The following is a 13,686-nucleotide window of genomic DNA, read 5'->3' on the forward strand; positions in this document are numbered from 1 at the left end:
AGTACCATTAAGTAAATGCCATCACCCTTTGGTGCCTCCTTGATTTATGGCTCTTCTGCACTCCATCCTTAAAGTTTAAATAAGGTAGTCATGAGCTGGCAGCATGGGAACTATATCATCTGAAACTACGCATAACTTAAAGTGAAAACTAATATTATTGTAGCTCAGTATAATTTGAGGAGTACCTCTACGCCAGAGGTGTGGGTTAATGTACACACAGGATATTTTCTTTGTCCTAGATCCTTGGGATTTCCATTGTAAAGATTTCAGTGAGGGTTTTGGAGCAGCTGGAGAACAAACAGTCTCAAACTTTAACACATTAACTGATTAAACATTTTCTCCTGGTTTGTGTTTTAATGAGAAATGTCCAGGTAGAGTCTGTTTTTATTGAATATCCTACATTATCTACAGTGTTTGCATTTTTTTTTTTAAAAGTCATCATCTTTGATGAATGGATTACAGGTCTCAGTATATTCCAAGGATGTAAAAGTCATAGTTTGAGACTGTCAGTTTTACATGGTAGTGCTGTGGTAGAAATGTCAAGATGGTCTAATAACCTATTTCCTTTTGTAGACTGGGAATACCTTGATTCCACAAAATTGTTCGAGCTTACTAATGTTAGCAAATTGTAAGAATTTCATTCGGATGCATACCTAGTCTCCATATCTGCCACAATAACTTTCTACAAGAGTCCAGTAAGATGTATTTTGCCTCTGCATGTAGAAATGCAATGTTGCATTTAAAATTTTATATTTTCAAGTCAAGTCTCGGTAACGGTTGTCTTTTACATGGTCAAACTAATTATCTCGCGTGCCCTGGAAACACACACACACACACACACACACACACACACACACACACACACACACACACACACACACACACACACGGCAGCTTTAATACGCAAAGAAAGTTGCAGGAACAAACTGTCAACCTCACTTATTCCACATCAGATTAAGTGAAAATGTCCAAAAAGCTTTCAGAGTATTAAGTTTGATTAGCTTTTACATAATTACTTTGCCTTAGGTGGCCTAATCAGCACATTGCAAGATGATTATGTGGCTTATCACCATTAGCTCATTCAAAGGACACTTCAGTAATAATTACTGTACATAATGATTTTGCTTGTAAAAATCTCTAATGCATTAGTAAGTTTCGAGGAGTTGTCTGGTCTTATTTTATTTGGCTCAAAAACGGGGTTATTAAAATCTAAAAAACAAAGAAAAAAAAAATATGAACAAAGTTTTGTGATGCTGTGGGCCTGTTTCTCTTTCAATTGTAATCCTGCAATTTAAGCAGGTATAAAGAAGTTTGTGGTTTTTCTATGATGGTCTCTTGAAGAAGATCTTCATCATTGTTTAGGAACATTATGGAGAAATTCACTGTAATACGGATCTAAATCTCAAGTGCAGTATTTTCATTTTACCATAAGACTTGAATTGAAATCATTTCTTTTTTGTTTTCCTGGTTTAAGAAACACTCTTTAAAACTTTTCGTTGACCATGCCCCCCAAACCCTCCACAGTAAGGGGTCCAGTCACCTCAACCAACTCCTTTTGATGAGGGGGAACCAGCAGCTCTGCTTAAATCTCCCTTCAGATGACGGAGCTCCTCACCTCATCTCTAAGCCTGAGTCCAGCCACTCTGGGGAAAAAGCTCATTTCAGCATTTTATATCCCAGATCTTGTTCTGTCTGCCACGATCCAAATCTCGTAGGTGAGACACAGGTGAAGGTCAGAACACGTTTAGGCTCTGCTTCTTCTTCGGACCAGAACATTTTGAGTAGTGTCCAGTAATATTGATTATCTGCTATTTTATTAGTTCTTTTTAATGTCTGGAATGTCTCTTAATGTAAATCTTAATCAACTTAGTTGGTCGAATGTCCAAAATGCTCGTTAGAACAGATACTCCAAAGAAAATTTGTGACTTGAGGACCTTGGCTTGCTTCCAGAGAGTTGCATGTTGAAATAATCAGAAAAATAAGGCCAGTTGAAGTTAAGAATCTTTTCCCAGACAATAAAGTAGAGAGACGAGGATAAATAGACGGCGTTGACAGAAAGACCGACAATTAAAAGCAGCAGCCAGCACAGCACCCGATCTTTCCATTAATCCGTTGCTTCTCCTTAAAGTGCGCCGTAGTTCACCTGTCAGTAGTCTACATTGGCTGTTGGTGAGCTTTTCACACTAAACAACCACACACCCGTGACTAAAGATCACCTATTTTTCCCCAGATTGTTTCACAAAAATAGATTTCACCATCTAGTGCCAAAAGCTCTGACTGTGCGAACCCCGTTTGGTGACTAAAAAGAACACAGCATAAGGGACTTTCAGACTGGCTTTAATTCCTGAGACAGGGGAATTAGAGTAAAGTGTGTGCTTCTCCTCTGCAGTCTGTGCTCTTATACCAATACTGTGTGGGAGACATAATATTTTCACTTGTGTGGGCTCATGGTAATAGATGTCTCATCTCTTTGTTTGTGCTGTTTCCACATATTTGCAAGGTGATACATTTCATAACAGACTGGAAACCCAATATTCTCATGCCAGGTAGATATAAGTGATATTTGTGCAGCTGTGCCTCTGGAGCTATCTGGATCTATCAAATAACATATCTCTCAATATGTAACCATGTTATTTGATCTTTCGTCTCCTGTCAGGCAGTGTCTTTGCATAATGTTTTATCTGCTTCTGTGTTAGTTTGACACTACGAAGTGTCGAGCTCGTTCCTCGGAACCGTTTTCACGCGTCGAGTTACATCTATTCAAACAAACAATTTATTTTAGACAGTGAAGTGTATTCAGTTTATTAAGTTTGTTTACTGATTTTGTTATATTTGTATTTGAATTGGGGAATATTATAGAATATAATGATTTATATGGTTCTCCAACTCTGTAGCTTCAAAGGATGCTAACATGTCGCACTGTGTGAGCAAGACGGTATGAAAAGTCTTGAAATGAACTCTTGTCAAATGTTTGTTTTTAGAGCTAAGGGTGTTAAGGCATGGCCTGACAATTAGAAGAAATGCATTCTGCAGACCGTCGCTTTAAAATATATATTAAACTCTTAATTTAGCAAAATTATTAATGCATACAGCTACTCACAATACGAAAGAAGGCGGAATAGGAGCTGGAGCCATTTCTAAAAGTTTGAATAAAACAACACTCAATCAGCATCAAATTTTTAGTGTTATTTTGAAGAAGAAGGGGGAAAAAAAGCAGGACGACTGAACTGCAGGAGCAAATTGTTTAAAAGAGGATTCAGGAGAGGCTAAGAGGAGAGAAAAGTGGGAAAGTAAAAGCCACATTCACTCTAGTGCCTTCTTGTCCTCTTCCAGTCTCTAAATTGATGCCCTCATTTTATTTTATTTTTTCCCCACATCATCTAAGGCCCATTTTACTCTCTGTCACTTTGTACAAAGAAAAACCAAACTCCAAAACCCCTGAACTTGAAATTGAGATCGGTGCTAAAGGGGATGAGCTCAGAGTCGGGGCTCATGAAGGGTGAAGTTTTATGCAGATATATATTAGTGTTGTGTTGGGATGGTTATTTGGATTAGGAAGATGGCTGTTTAATACTGAGATAATTTAATCGGTAACACTTTATTTGAAGGGGTAAGACTGACATGACACTGTCATAAACATGACATAACATCTGTCATGAACATAAAGACGTCTTTATGAATGTTTATGACAGATGTCATTCGGTAAATAGTGACACTTTTAATGCAAAGTTGCTCTAAAAGTTGCATTAAAAGTCCATTAAAAGTGCCAACTTTGCATGATTTTGTAAATTATGGTAATTTAATGCAAAGTTGGCATTTTTAATGGACTTTCAATGCAACTTTTAGAGCAACTTTGCATTAAAAGTGTCATTATTTACCGAATGACATCTGTCATAAACATTCATAAAGACTTCTATGTTCATGGCAGGTGTTATGTCATGTTTATGTCAGTCTTATGCACACCCCTTCAAATGAAGTGTTGCCATTTAATCATTTTTTTATAAACCTGAATTTTCTTTGATAATTAAATTGGTAAGAAAAAGTTTTCTTTGTTGAAATAAAGTCTTTAAAAGATCTCCAATTTAAGTTGTTGAAACCTGCAAGAATCCTGCAAACAACTCCTGTTAAAATGTTGTTGTTTTTTTTTTTTTATAATTATTTTGTAAGAATCTTTAGCTTAGCGCTGCTTTAGTCACAATCAAGACCGTTTCGATTTTGAACTAATTTGCGTTAACATTATCGCCACCTGCTCTAGATACTGTCAGATATTTTTGATTGGAACCCAACAGATTGAGCAAATAAAGATTTATTTCAAAAACCTGCTAAATAAGTATCATGAACAGTTTAGTTATGGTCCAAAAGAAGATTTCAATATGCCTGATGCCAAGAAAAAAGAAAAAAAACAAAACTGTCAAGCCAGTGATATTAATTAAATCATTTAATGGTGAGATTTATTAAAAGCAATGTTAACGGTAGCACATCAGAAAAAAAATCAAAGTAAATAGAGTTGTTGTGCTTCTTTGAAATGAGAAAAACACATTTAGTCCAACATGTAATTTTTTGTTGATATCTCTCCCCTTATCACCTGAGGTTGAGGTTGTTTTATTTATACTCGTAGGTAAATTTGTTCTGCAGGCAGAAGGTACATGCAGCTTGGCACATCAATTTCAAAATGGCAAACATAGTGCAAAGAAATTTAAATGTAATAGACCTGTGATAGAAAGGATACCCTGAACATCAATAACAGGTAAAAACAACATGTCCAATGTATTTGAAACAAGTTTCAAAATCTCTGTAAATACATTTTTCTTTTTTTTTTTAAGTGTTGGGTTTCAGGCGTTAATATTAAAGTTAGTAAAAATGTCGGCCTTATTTATCTCATTTACAGCAGCAAGAACAAAGTGGTTGTTTTTGTTTTGTTTTTGTTTTTTTTACTGATGTATTCAGCATTTAGGGAGTAGAAAACCTCCATCATATCTACAGCTCCATCTATCTGTTTTATCTACCCAACATGTAAGTTATCAGGTACAATTGTGCTCTCAAGTTTTCTTACTCTGGAAAATTTTATTTTTCAGAGATCATAAATGATAATACACACAAAAAAAAACTTTATTTCAATCATTATTAGTGATCGATTGAAGAGATTTATTATTAAACAACATTGGTTGCTTTTTTTCTAAATCATTGTAGCTGAAAGTAGACTAAGTTGCACATAGTTCAGTCCTTACCTTTTATGTACCATTTTAACATTAGTGACAGTTTGCATTCTATGATATAGATCTTATTTGTTAAATACTCCCATTCTCTTTGGGGGAAAAAAAAAAAACTTTCCATTTCTTGTTTATTCCTGGGTTTTCCTGTCTGAGCCGCACTTTTCAGATTTAGCTAATGTGCTTCAAACCTACTGAGTTTAAGAGACTGCTATGGTCACATGACAACCTTTATGTTTTGACTTCCACCGCATCTAAAACAAGTTGGCATGACTTTCGTGTTTTGGATCATTGTCATGATGATCCAGGTTAATGACCAGAAATGTTTCTCAATTATTTACTGATACTTGCTGCGCTCATTTTGCCCAAATCATCTTTGATCCTCAACACTACCTCTGAGTTTCATAGTAGTGGATCGCGTGTTTTTCACTGTAGGCTGTGTTGCCTCTTAGGAAAATGTTGCATTCATGATTGTCTTTGTTTTTGGTGTATTATAAGCTGGATTGCAGCATTAGTGTAATAAAAGCTTTCTGGGTACTGATGCTGCCAGTTTTTCTTCAAGTGCCCCATCTTAAAACAATCAGACAAATTTATTTCAGAGTTCTGTACATTAACTTAGATTATTTTTGGGATTTCATTTTCCTTAGCAGTTTTCCTGTCAATTGAGGCATGGCATAGTTAGTATTTCCTACTGTGGCTTGGTTTCAGCAGAATGTGGCTTTAAAATTGACTTGGACAGGGAAAGAATGACTTATGAACATCTATGATACGGACACACATGCTGTGAGGATGTGAAACCACGGCATCTCTGTGCAACCTCCACAAAGATTATATCGGAGGGGATGAAGGGGCTGCTTTCAAGAATTCACAACCACATCCTCCAAAAAAAGTGAACATTAGCTCCGAGCGACACTCCTGTTCTGTTCAGCTCAGTGTTTTGTTTTGTTTTTTTTCTTTAACATCCAATTTCAGTTTGTCTTTGACTGAGAGGCACACAGGAACTTGATGCCATTTAAGTTTGTGATGATTCAGTGGACCTGCCTTCGAGTCTACATGTCCAAATCCACAGTTGTGTTTATTAGCTTAGCCTAATTGTGCGTGGTATCTAAAGGTCAGTGCCTGCTGTGATGTATAACTCCCAGAATGGCTTCCAGGTGTCACTGTTTCCAATGAATAAACTCTGAAAACTGTTCCTGTTTCCATCCTTCCCCGCACCCCTCAGTGTGCAGCAGTGTTACATTTTCTTAAAATGTTAGTTTCTCTGTTATGCATGTGCTTCCACGCCACCCTGAGACTGATGTGCATCTACCGATGCACGCCGCCTGAGTGACTTCTATTTCAGCTGGCTAAAGGCCGCAGATTAATTTGCTTGTCAGTTCTTTTCCCCCTGCGGAAAACCGTTTGTGTCGAGACAGGAAGAATGATACGCATGTCCTCTGGTGAATTAAAAGATGCTGACTATTACTGCAGAAACACTCGTCTTGATTAATAGTTTGCTTTCTATACGGTTAAAGTTCACCTTGGGGCTCTAAAGGTATGTTTAAAGAGAAGGACATTTGAGAAGGTAGAGCAGAATTGATGTTAACTGGAGAGTTTATCAGTTATGTAATGTATGTTTTTTTTTTTAATGTATGTTTTTTATGTATGTTTATTTGGGTATTTAAAGAGATAATTCATGAGGAATGAATAGTTTTGCAGGACACTGACTTTAAACTGCATACACTGACTGTAAATTACTGCAGTAGGTGAGGTTAAAGAGATTCTTGTCCATCAATGGACAAGAATCTCCGATTCTTGTTTTTATTTAACAGTTTTTATTTTGTACTTTCACAACCAGACTTTGCTGGGCGGAGGCCACCAAATGGATCTGAGCAAGTTTCAAAACACCCTCTGGGACGTCCTAATACGAGGCGATGGCTACAAGGTAAGATCCAACACGTTTATCTCGGTCTTTCATATTTCATCAAATGTTTCCATTTGATTGGTTCTTTGTTGGATTGAACAAACGTGAAGTTCTCTTGCATTTTGACAGTATGCAAATGCTCAAAAAGTGAAATTTTATTCCAGTTTATTGATTTGTTACTGGTTCACATTAACTGTGCAAGAAAAATCTAATATTGGAGAAGCAAAAGCTCAAGAAAAAATGTTCACTTTTACTCAATGGGGAATAAAGATATTCACAGTTTTCACTGATGACTTTACAACAGCAGCACAATCGTCCTAAATGAGTAGCTAATAAATAAGCACCTGAAAGCCCTCTGAGGTGAACAGCTTAAAATATTCAGGAAACGATATATTTGTTGTCAAATTTCAACCATGCTAAAATCAAAACATCAAGCCGTTAAATGGAAATATTACTGAAGTACAATGGCTGTAACATTCCTCTGATCCTAGAGTTGACGTGAGCTCAGTATTTCAGCATATCTTTATCAATGCATGAGTTATTCTTGACAGGGATCACGTGTTGACTTGATGGTATTTAAAAATTCAATGAAACGGCGTGAGAAAAGCTGTAAATGTTCACAGCAAACGTATAAGAAGTGTCGTTTCAGAGATTTCACTGCCGAAATTCAGCGACTCAGGAAAAAAAGTGCTTGTTTGTACAACACAACTCTCTCAAACTACTCCCCGTTTGCATCAGAAGTTTAAAAGCTTCATTACTCCTCTAGATGTCACAACATAAATTACCGTATTTTGCTTCGCTTAATCTGCTCTCACTTCCTAAAGCACTAGCATTTCTTTCTGAACACAAAATTATAAACAATGTTTTATATATATATGCACCCAACAGCCAAAGAATGAAAAAAAAACAAAAAAACAAAACGCTGCTCGTTTCTCTCCATCTCCCGAACAGAGATACCATCCTTTCATTTCCGCTCCTTCAGATAAAAAGATGAGACGGGAACAAGGCGAAAGTGAGGCCTATCGCTGGGCAGCAGTGATTGAGTCCCTTCACTAAGCCACGACGAGAATCTGCACAAATAACTGAGTCTGACGATAAGTAGCTAGTCATTTCCATAGACAAAAAAAAAAAAAAAAGAAAGAAACATTGGGGATCCGATTAGATTTCACCATATGCCAGGCTTATCTTTGTGCTGCTTCACAGAATATGAATCGTAAGGAAAAACTCCCGCGCCCCATCTTTTAATAAAAACACACTATTAAAAAAAAAAAAAAAACGTGGAGCAACAATAAAATGATTTTGTTTCTACAGATGTTGCTAGAAGTTCTAACATTTGGTCTAAGAAGCTTGTAATAAAAAATAATTTATATGCTCCATTGCTTCTTTTTGTGTTTTAAATGAACATAGAAACAAACCTAAAAGTGTCTTTTTTTTTTTTTTTTTTTTTTTTTGATTGGACTCCGAGTTGTGGAATATACTATCCTGCACTGAAACATGTTTGTGAAACAAGACACAAGAGGCAAAGTTGGAGGCAATGGGGAAAAAAGTCAACCAAATATGCAATGGATTGTTGTTTTTTTAAGTTTTGTGAAGAAAATTAATTTAATAACTTCAAGCAATCTTCATGAAAAAACAAGAAGTCTTGTTGGGAATGAAACATTGTTTTTTTAGGTCCGTGGTTGTGGAGCATAAAAGTGCTTTAATGATTAGGTTCATTCTTCAGACTACAAAGACTGCGCACAGTGTTATTTACAAGCAACAATAAGTCTGGTTCTTAGAATATTAGATATGTTGCTGCATCTCCTCCACGAAGAATTGAAACATTTCCGAGGGGAAAATGCGTCTAACTCGGTACTCGCAAGATGTACCCAATAAACTGTCCGTTGAGTGGATAAAAACAAAATTACTTGATTATAGCAGTTCTTTATGCTGACGTGAGGAAGTCAATCGTCAGCTTTATACGCAGAACGGCTACAAATGACCCCACAAGTACTTTGTTATTGGAAGCTGCCGGTGACACTCAATCATCAGAGACACTTGTTTGTCAAGAGGTTGTGAACTCACAATGAGGCGTTTTTGTACGTCTCGCTCTCTTCGTTCAGCGAGTAATCAAGCGCCTCGGCTGCAGCCGACGTCTTCCAGTCACGTTCCGGGTTTAGCGTTGAGTGGGGACCCCGTCCTTTTATTTCCTCAAGATGGCAAAAATCAAAACCGCAGATCGGGGAAAGAGCGTGATGCAGGCCGCACCGCTTCGAGACCAGTGACGGAGCTGACCTTTTCACGCTGACACAAAGGGACTGGGTGTTATTGTGTCGGGTTGAAACCTGACACGGTAGCTACAGCAGCTAATGGCGTGTTTTCTTAGCGCTCCGCTCCCATACACAATGCACATCCTGGCAACGGGAGAGAAAGGTCGAGACGGAGCTGTCTGTGAGGAGGGAAAATAAACGAGTCGTCCAATGTCTTAATTAGGAACTAATTATTTCACTTCTTCCTAGTTAGAGAAAAGCCGACCCTCTTCCGCTCGGTCAGAGAAATTGCTTGTTTTTGGCTGACCTCGGTTACAGGTAATAAAAACTGAAAGATATAGGGATTTGTACTGCTCAGTCAAACCTCTTAATCAAGGAGGTTCTGTTTTCCGCCATCTTTGCTTTTTCTGTTGTTTTGGATTTGTGTGTTTTGTTACCAGCTACAAAGTTTAAGACTTTGAATTGGACATTTAAAGGCTTTGGGAATGTTGCTAATTGACAGCATATATAATGTAATGGCAGAAAAAAAAAAGAATATGGTGACTTTACCAGGCTCCTCACAAAACAGGCTCCACATTGTCATTATTTGAAGAATAGAGATAAAGCAAAAAAAAAAAAAAAGTCCACTTGTTACTACTTTCATATGATTTAAGAGTGAATATCAGCCAGTTGCTGATTTTGCTAGTTGTGTTGTTTTAAAGGTTAGTTATATATATATAAAAAAAGAAAAATCTTTTGATTAAATTGACACTAACAAAATGAGTTATTGCATCAAAATCAATACAAACTAACTTATTCTTATTTGCCCAAAATATATTTTTTAGGCGCCAGATGGATGTTTGTTTAGAAAGGCAGTTTATTTTAGTATAGAACGAGCGCTAATAAATGTCAGCAGTAACATTTATTTTTCATCAGTAGCAAACTGATGGACAAATGGAAACGGACAGTGCTAAAGATAGAGCAGTAATTAAATAAAAGGTGCACACTTCCATAAAGGATGTTAACAGTTACACTAATTACCTTTTTTTTTTTTTACCAAACATGAAAGTGACACACATCCTCCTAAATGAGGGCTCAATTCTCCCCTACTTATTTATTTAGCCTTATAGTTAAGAAAGTTATGATTGTAATTAATCATATGGTTTCCTCTTATCCAGACAGAACCTTGGGCCTTCTAACCAAGTTGCATCAAAAATGGCATGAAGTGTCGACTATTATGGATAGCATCAGAGTGCAAAAATTTTAGAGAAGTTGCAACCCTAGCCGAGGCGGGACGACATGGACAACAACCTTGTTGGCAGGTGGAAAAACCCTTATGTCAGCTGCCTGCAGGCGTCATCCTGTAGGCAGGGTAATCCTCACGCTCCATCGGACTCACTTGGCTTCCTAAATTTATGTAAAGTGTCTCCTACCAAAAATATCAGCAGCCATATTTTAGAAAAGCAAGAGTCATTAAAAGTAAAAGCTTTGGAATTTTCCTGAGGGTGGACTGGAATTAGAAGCGTCTATTTGGGACTGCGCGGGAGCTTTTGGCAGCGGAGACTGATGCACTGTTCATAGTGCATTTGTGTGAACATTTAATGGACCCCCTGCTGTTTTGCTGTCTCACCCTCACAGAGGCCTTAAGCAAACCTGACATCCACAGCCTTTGTGGGACATTCCAAATATCTATCACAGCACATTTTCTCCCCCCCGCCCCCATCCCCGCCACCCTCTCGCCCTTCCTTTTTAAGTAAAAACAACTTTGGTGAATATTTTATGGGGAACATTGCCTCGGTTTCAACGAGTCGAGCGGAGAGAGTGGCACGCGATGACGACTGACAGGCCCCCCTGGTTGTAGCGTCTGCTCGGAGATAACCTTTCTTTTTGGTTTGTCTTCATGACAGTCCTACTCTTTTTTTTTTTTGCCATCCTGTTTCCCTTCTGTCACACTCTCTTAGCCTGGTTTAGTCTGGCTGCTGTTCACTTAGCTGCTGCTTTAAATTTTAGTGTGACCACAGAACTTCTGCCCATGCATCTGATACTGTTAGTTAAAATGCCAGCATATGGGTGGAAATCTGCTTTTTGGTCCACAGACTGCAGCATTTATGGCAATAAATAAAACAATTTATTCACTTTGAGGATCATGCTGAAGCTTAATGCATGTTTGTTTCTTTTGGCAGCATTGCACAGTTAGAATTGATTGTTATTTTGCTAATATTCTTTTGCAGAGGCTTGAACGACCAGGAAACAGATCATATTTATCTTGCAGATTGCAACTTGTTCATTTAAAGTTAATTCGTCCTTGTGTACCAGTGTGAATTATATAATACTGGGTCCGATTTCTTTTTTTTTTTTTTTTTAACGATATACAGTGGAAATATTAAAAAGACACAACTGTTTTTTTTTTTGTGTCTGTCACTTTAAATCAAACTAAGCTCTTCCTACTTTAGGTTCTGTAGCGATATCAAGATATTTTTTTATTTGCTTAATGTTTATAGAGGTTTTAATGTTTCTCTCAATTCAAAAGTTTATATAAAGGAAGGTCACTTAAACAATTCAGGCCAGCCCAGATGACTTTTCTAGTTTTCTGGCGGGTTAAATCGCAAAACAAAATAGAGTCACACTTGTGGATACAGTTTTAAGGTAACATCTCAAACATGCGTCTTTCTCATTATTTAAAAAAAAGAAAGAAATGCATAGAAAATAGAAAGTCAAAACAGAGCAGAAATTTTTGTGGGGATGCTGACTTAAAAAAAAACCCCAACTTATGCTAACACTGACTATGAAAGTAAAAAGCGTCAACACTTATTACTGCAACACTAAGCAAATTAAAATTATTTTTAATACGTTGAACCTAATGACGGCTTCATCCATCGTCTTCTCCCAGCTGCCCGTGTCAGCGACATGCTGTAAACTCACACATCATAAAACAAGACCTCTAAATAATTACTTTTGTTGTTTCCGTCAGTGTCACTCAGCTCTGAGGCCTCAGCCTCCATATGTCACATTTCTCAAGCGCGCGCTTCGTTGATTGTCTTTGCTGTGATTAGAAGCTACACTTCATTCCCTACCCCAACATTCAATTTCATGGAGGGTTGAGAAAACACTGTCTTTCCGTGCTTTTTTTGTGTTTTTATGAACGTTTGACAACGCGGCACTTCACCGCCATCGCTGCTGCAGTGCTGCGTGCTCTTTCATTTAATAAACATTGTGCTTGCCTGACTTTTCCGCCTCGCCTCGTGCTCTGTGTGACGAGCAGCTGAATGGTGTCGCAGCTAAAAGGGTGGCTCTGTTGTGACAACATTCGTTTGATGTTAAAGCCGGTAGTCCTTGGCTGCCACGTTCTCCCCTTCTGTTCTCTTACTTTCTTGTCACTGCTGTGTCTGGATCGCACCGCTGTTGCACATTGAGGACGCCAACTGGCATGACCCAAAAGTGTGACAGCGTCACACAAGCTGCTGATTTTCTCACCGCCCATAGCCATCCACTTTTCCTGCCTGGGTGCAGGGAAAATGAGACGGTTTTCTCATAAAAAAACAAAACAAAACAAAACCTTTATTGACTCTTATTTGAACTATGAAGGTAGTAAACTTTTTTCTTTTTTTCCCCTTTTGTAAGAAAAACAAATAGTATAGTTAAATGCATTTTTTTCCCCATCCAGCAGCCTAACAGAAGGCATTCAAAGTAAGTTATCAAACATTTTCTAAAGCGGACCAAAAACGGTGAAAAACTTTTTAAGCTGTTTTTTTCACCACTCTTGAAAATGCTAACATATTAGAGCATGATCACAAGACCATCAAATGTTTTAGATGCAGTCAAAAAAAAAAAAAAAAACTTGAGCAAAAAATACACAACTTCATATTTCGCAAGATTAAAACATGAGGCAACCAGCAACTCATTCTCCTCCACAAGTACAATGGCTAGAGAGCCCAGAAGTGCAAAGTGTGTAGTTCTAACATAAGGAGACAAAAAGTTGAGATTAAGCCGAGATTTAGCTGTAGACTTATTTTTTTTCTGAGGTTTTTGTTGTTTTTGAGAGTGACACTTGCTGGATCTGTAGGTTGGATCAGTAACGGATCCAGAGCTTCACTCAGATGACAGCAAGGTGGAGTAAACATGCAACCAGAGCAACGACGGTTTAGACGAACGCATATGCATGTGTTAAAATGGCCCAGTCAAAGTCAAGAGCTGAATCCAATCAAGATTTTGTGAGCTGAAAACCTGAATCTTGATGGTAATGTTTGCAAAAAAAAAAAAAAGATTGGGCAAAATGTTCAGTCTTTGGGTGCAAAAAAGTTGCTCTTTTAGGTTCGAGCTGGGGTCTTTCGAGGTGAGACATCTA

The 13,686-nt window shown here is 37.6% G+C and overlaps 1 protein-coding gene and 1 long non-coding RNA gene across 3 annotated transcripts in view; one reads left to right on the top strand and one right to left on the bottom strand.

Annotated features, from left to right (window-relative positions):
* LOC148154083 (uncharacterized) overlaps positions 1–9,860 on the bottom strand; it is a 70,598-nt gene extending 60,738 nt beyond the window's left edge. The window contains exon 1 of the long non-coding RNA XR_015766237.1: positions 9,178–9,860. This is a non-coding gene — a long non-coding RNA (uncharacterized LOC148154083). The remainder of the gene's footprint in view (positions 1–9,177) is intronic.
* LOC106923590 (glucosidase 2 subunit beta-like) overlaps positions 1–13,686 on the top strand; it is a 166,001-nt gene that overhangs the window by 41,477 nt on the left and 110,838 nt on the right. For both annotated transcript variants that reach the window (XM_088016138.1, XM_088016139.1), the window contains exon 9: positions 7,048–7,134. In XM_088016138.1, coding sequence (XP_087872264.1) covers positions 7,048–7,134 — 87 coding nt within the window. The remainder of the gene's footprint in view (positions 1–7,047; positions 7,135–13,686) is intronic.

Source organism: Poecilia mexicana, unplaced genomic scaffold (genome assembly GCF_051168715.1).
Source record: "Poecilia mexicana isolate PSO_F unplaced genomic scaffold, ASM5116871v1 scaffold_18, whole genome shotgun sequence".
In the NCBI taxonomy this organism is placed as follows: Eukaryota; Metazoa; Chordata; class Actinopteri; order Cyprinodontiformes; family Poeciliidae; genus Poecilia; species Poecilia mexicana.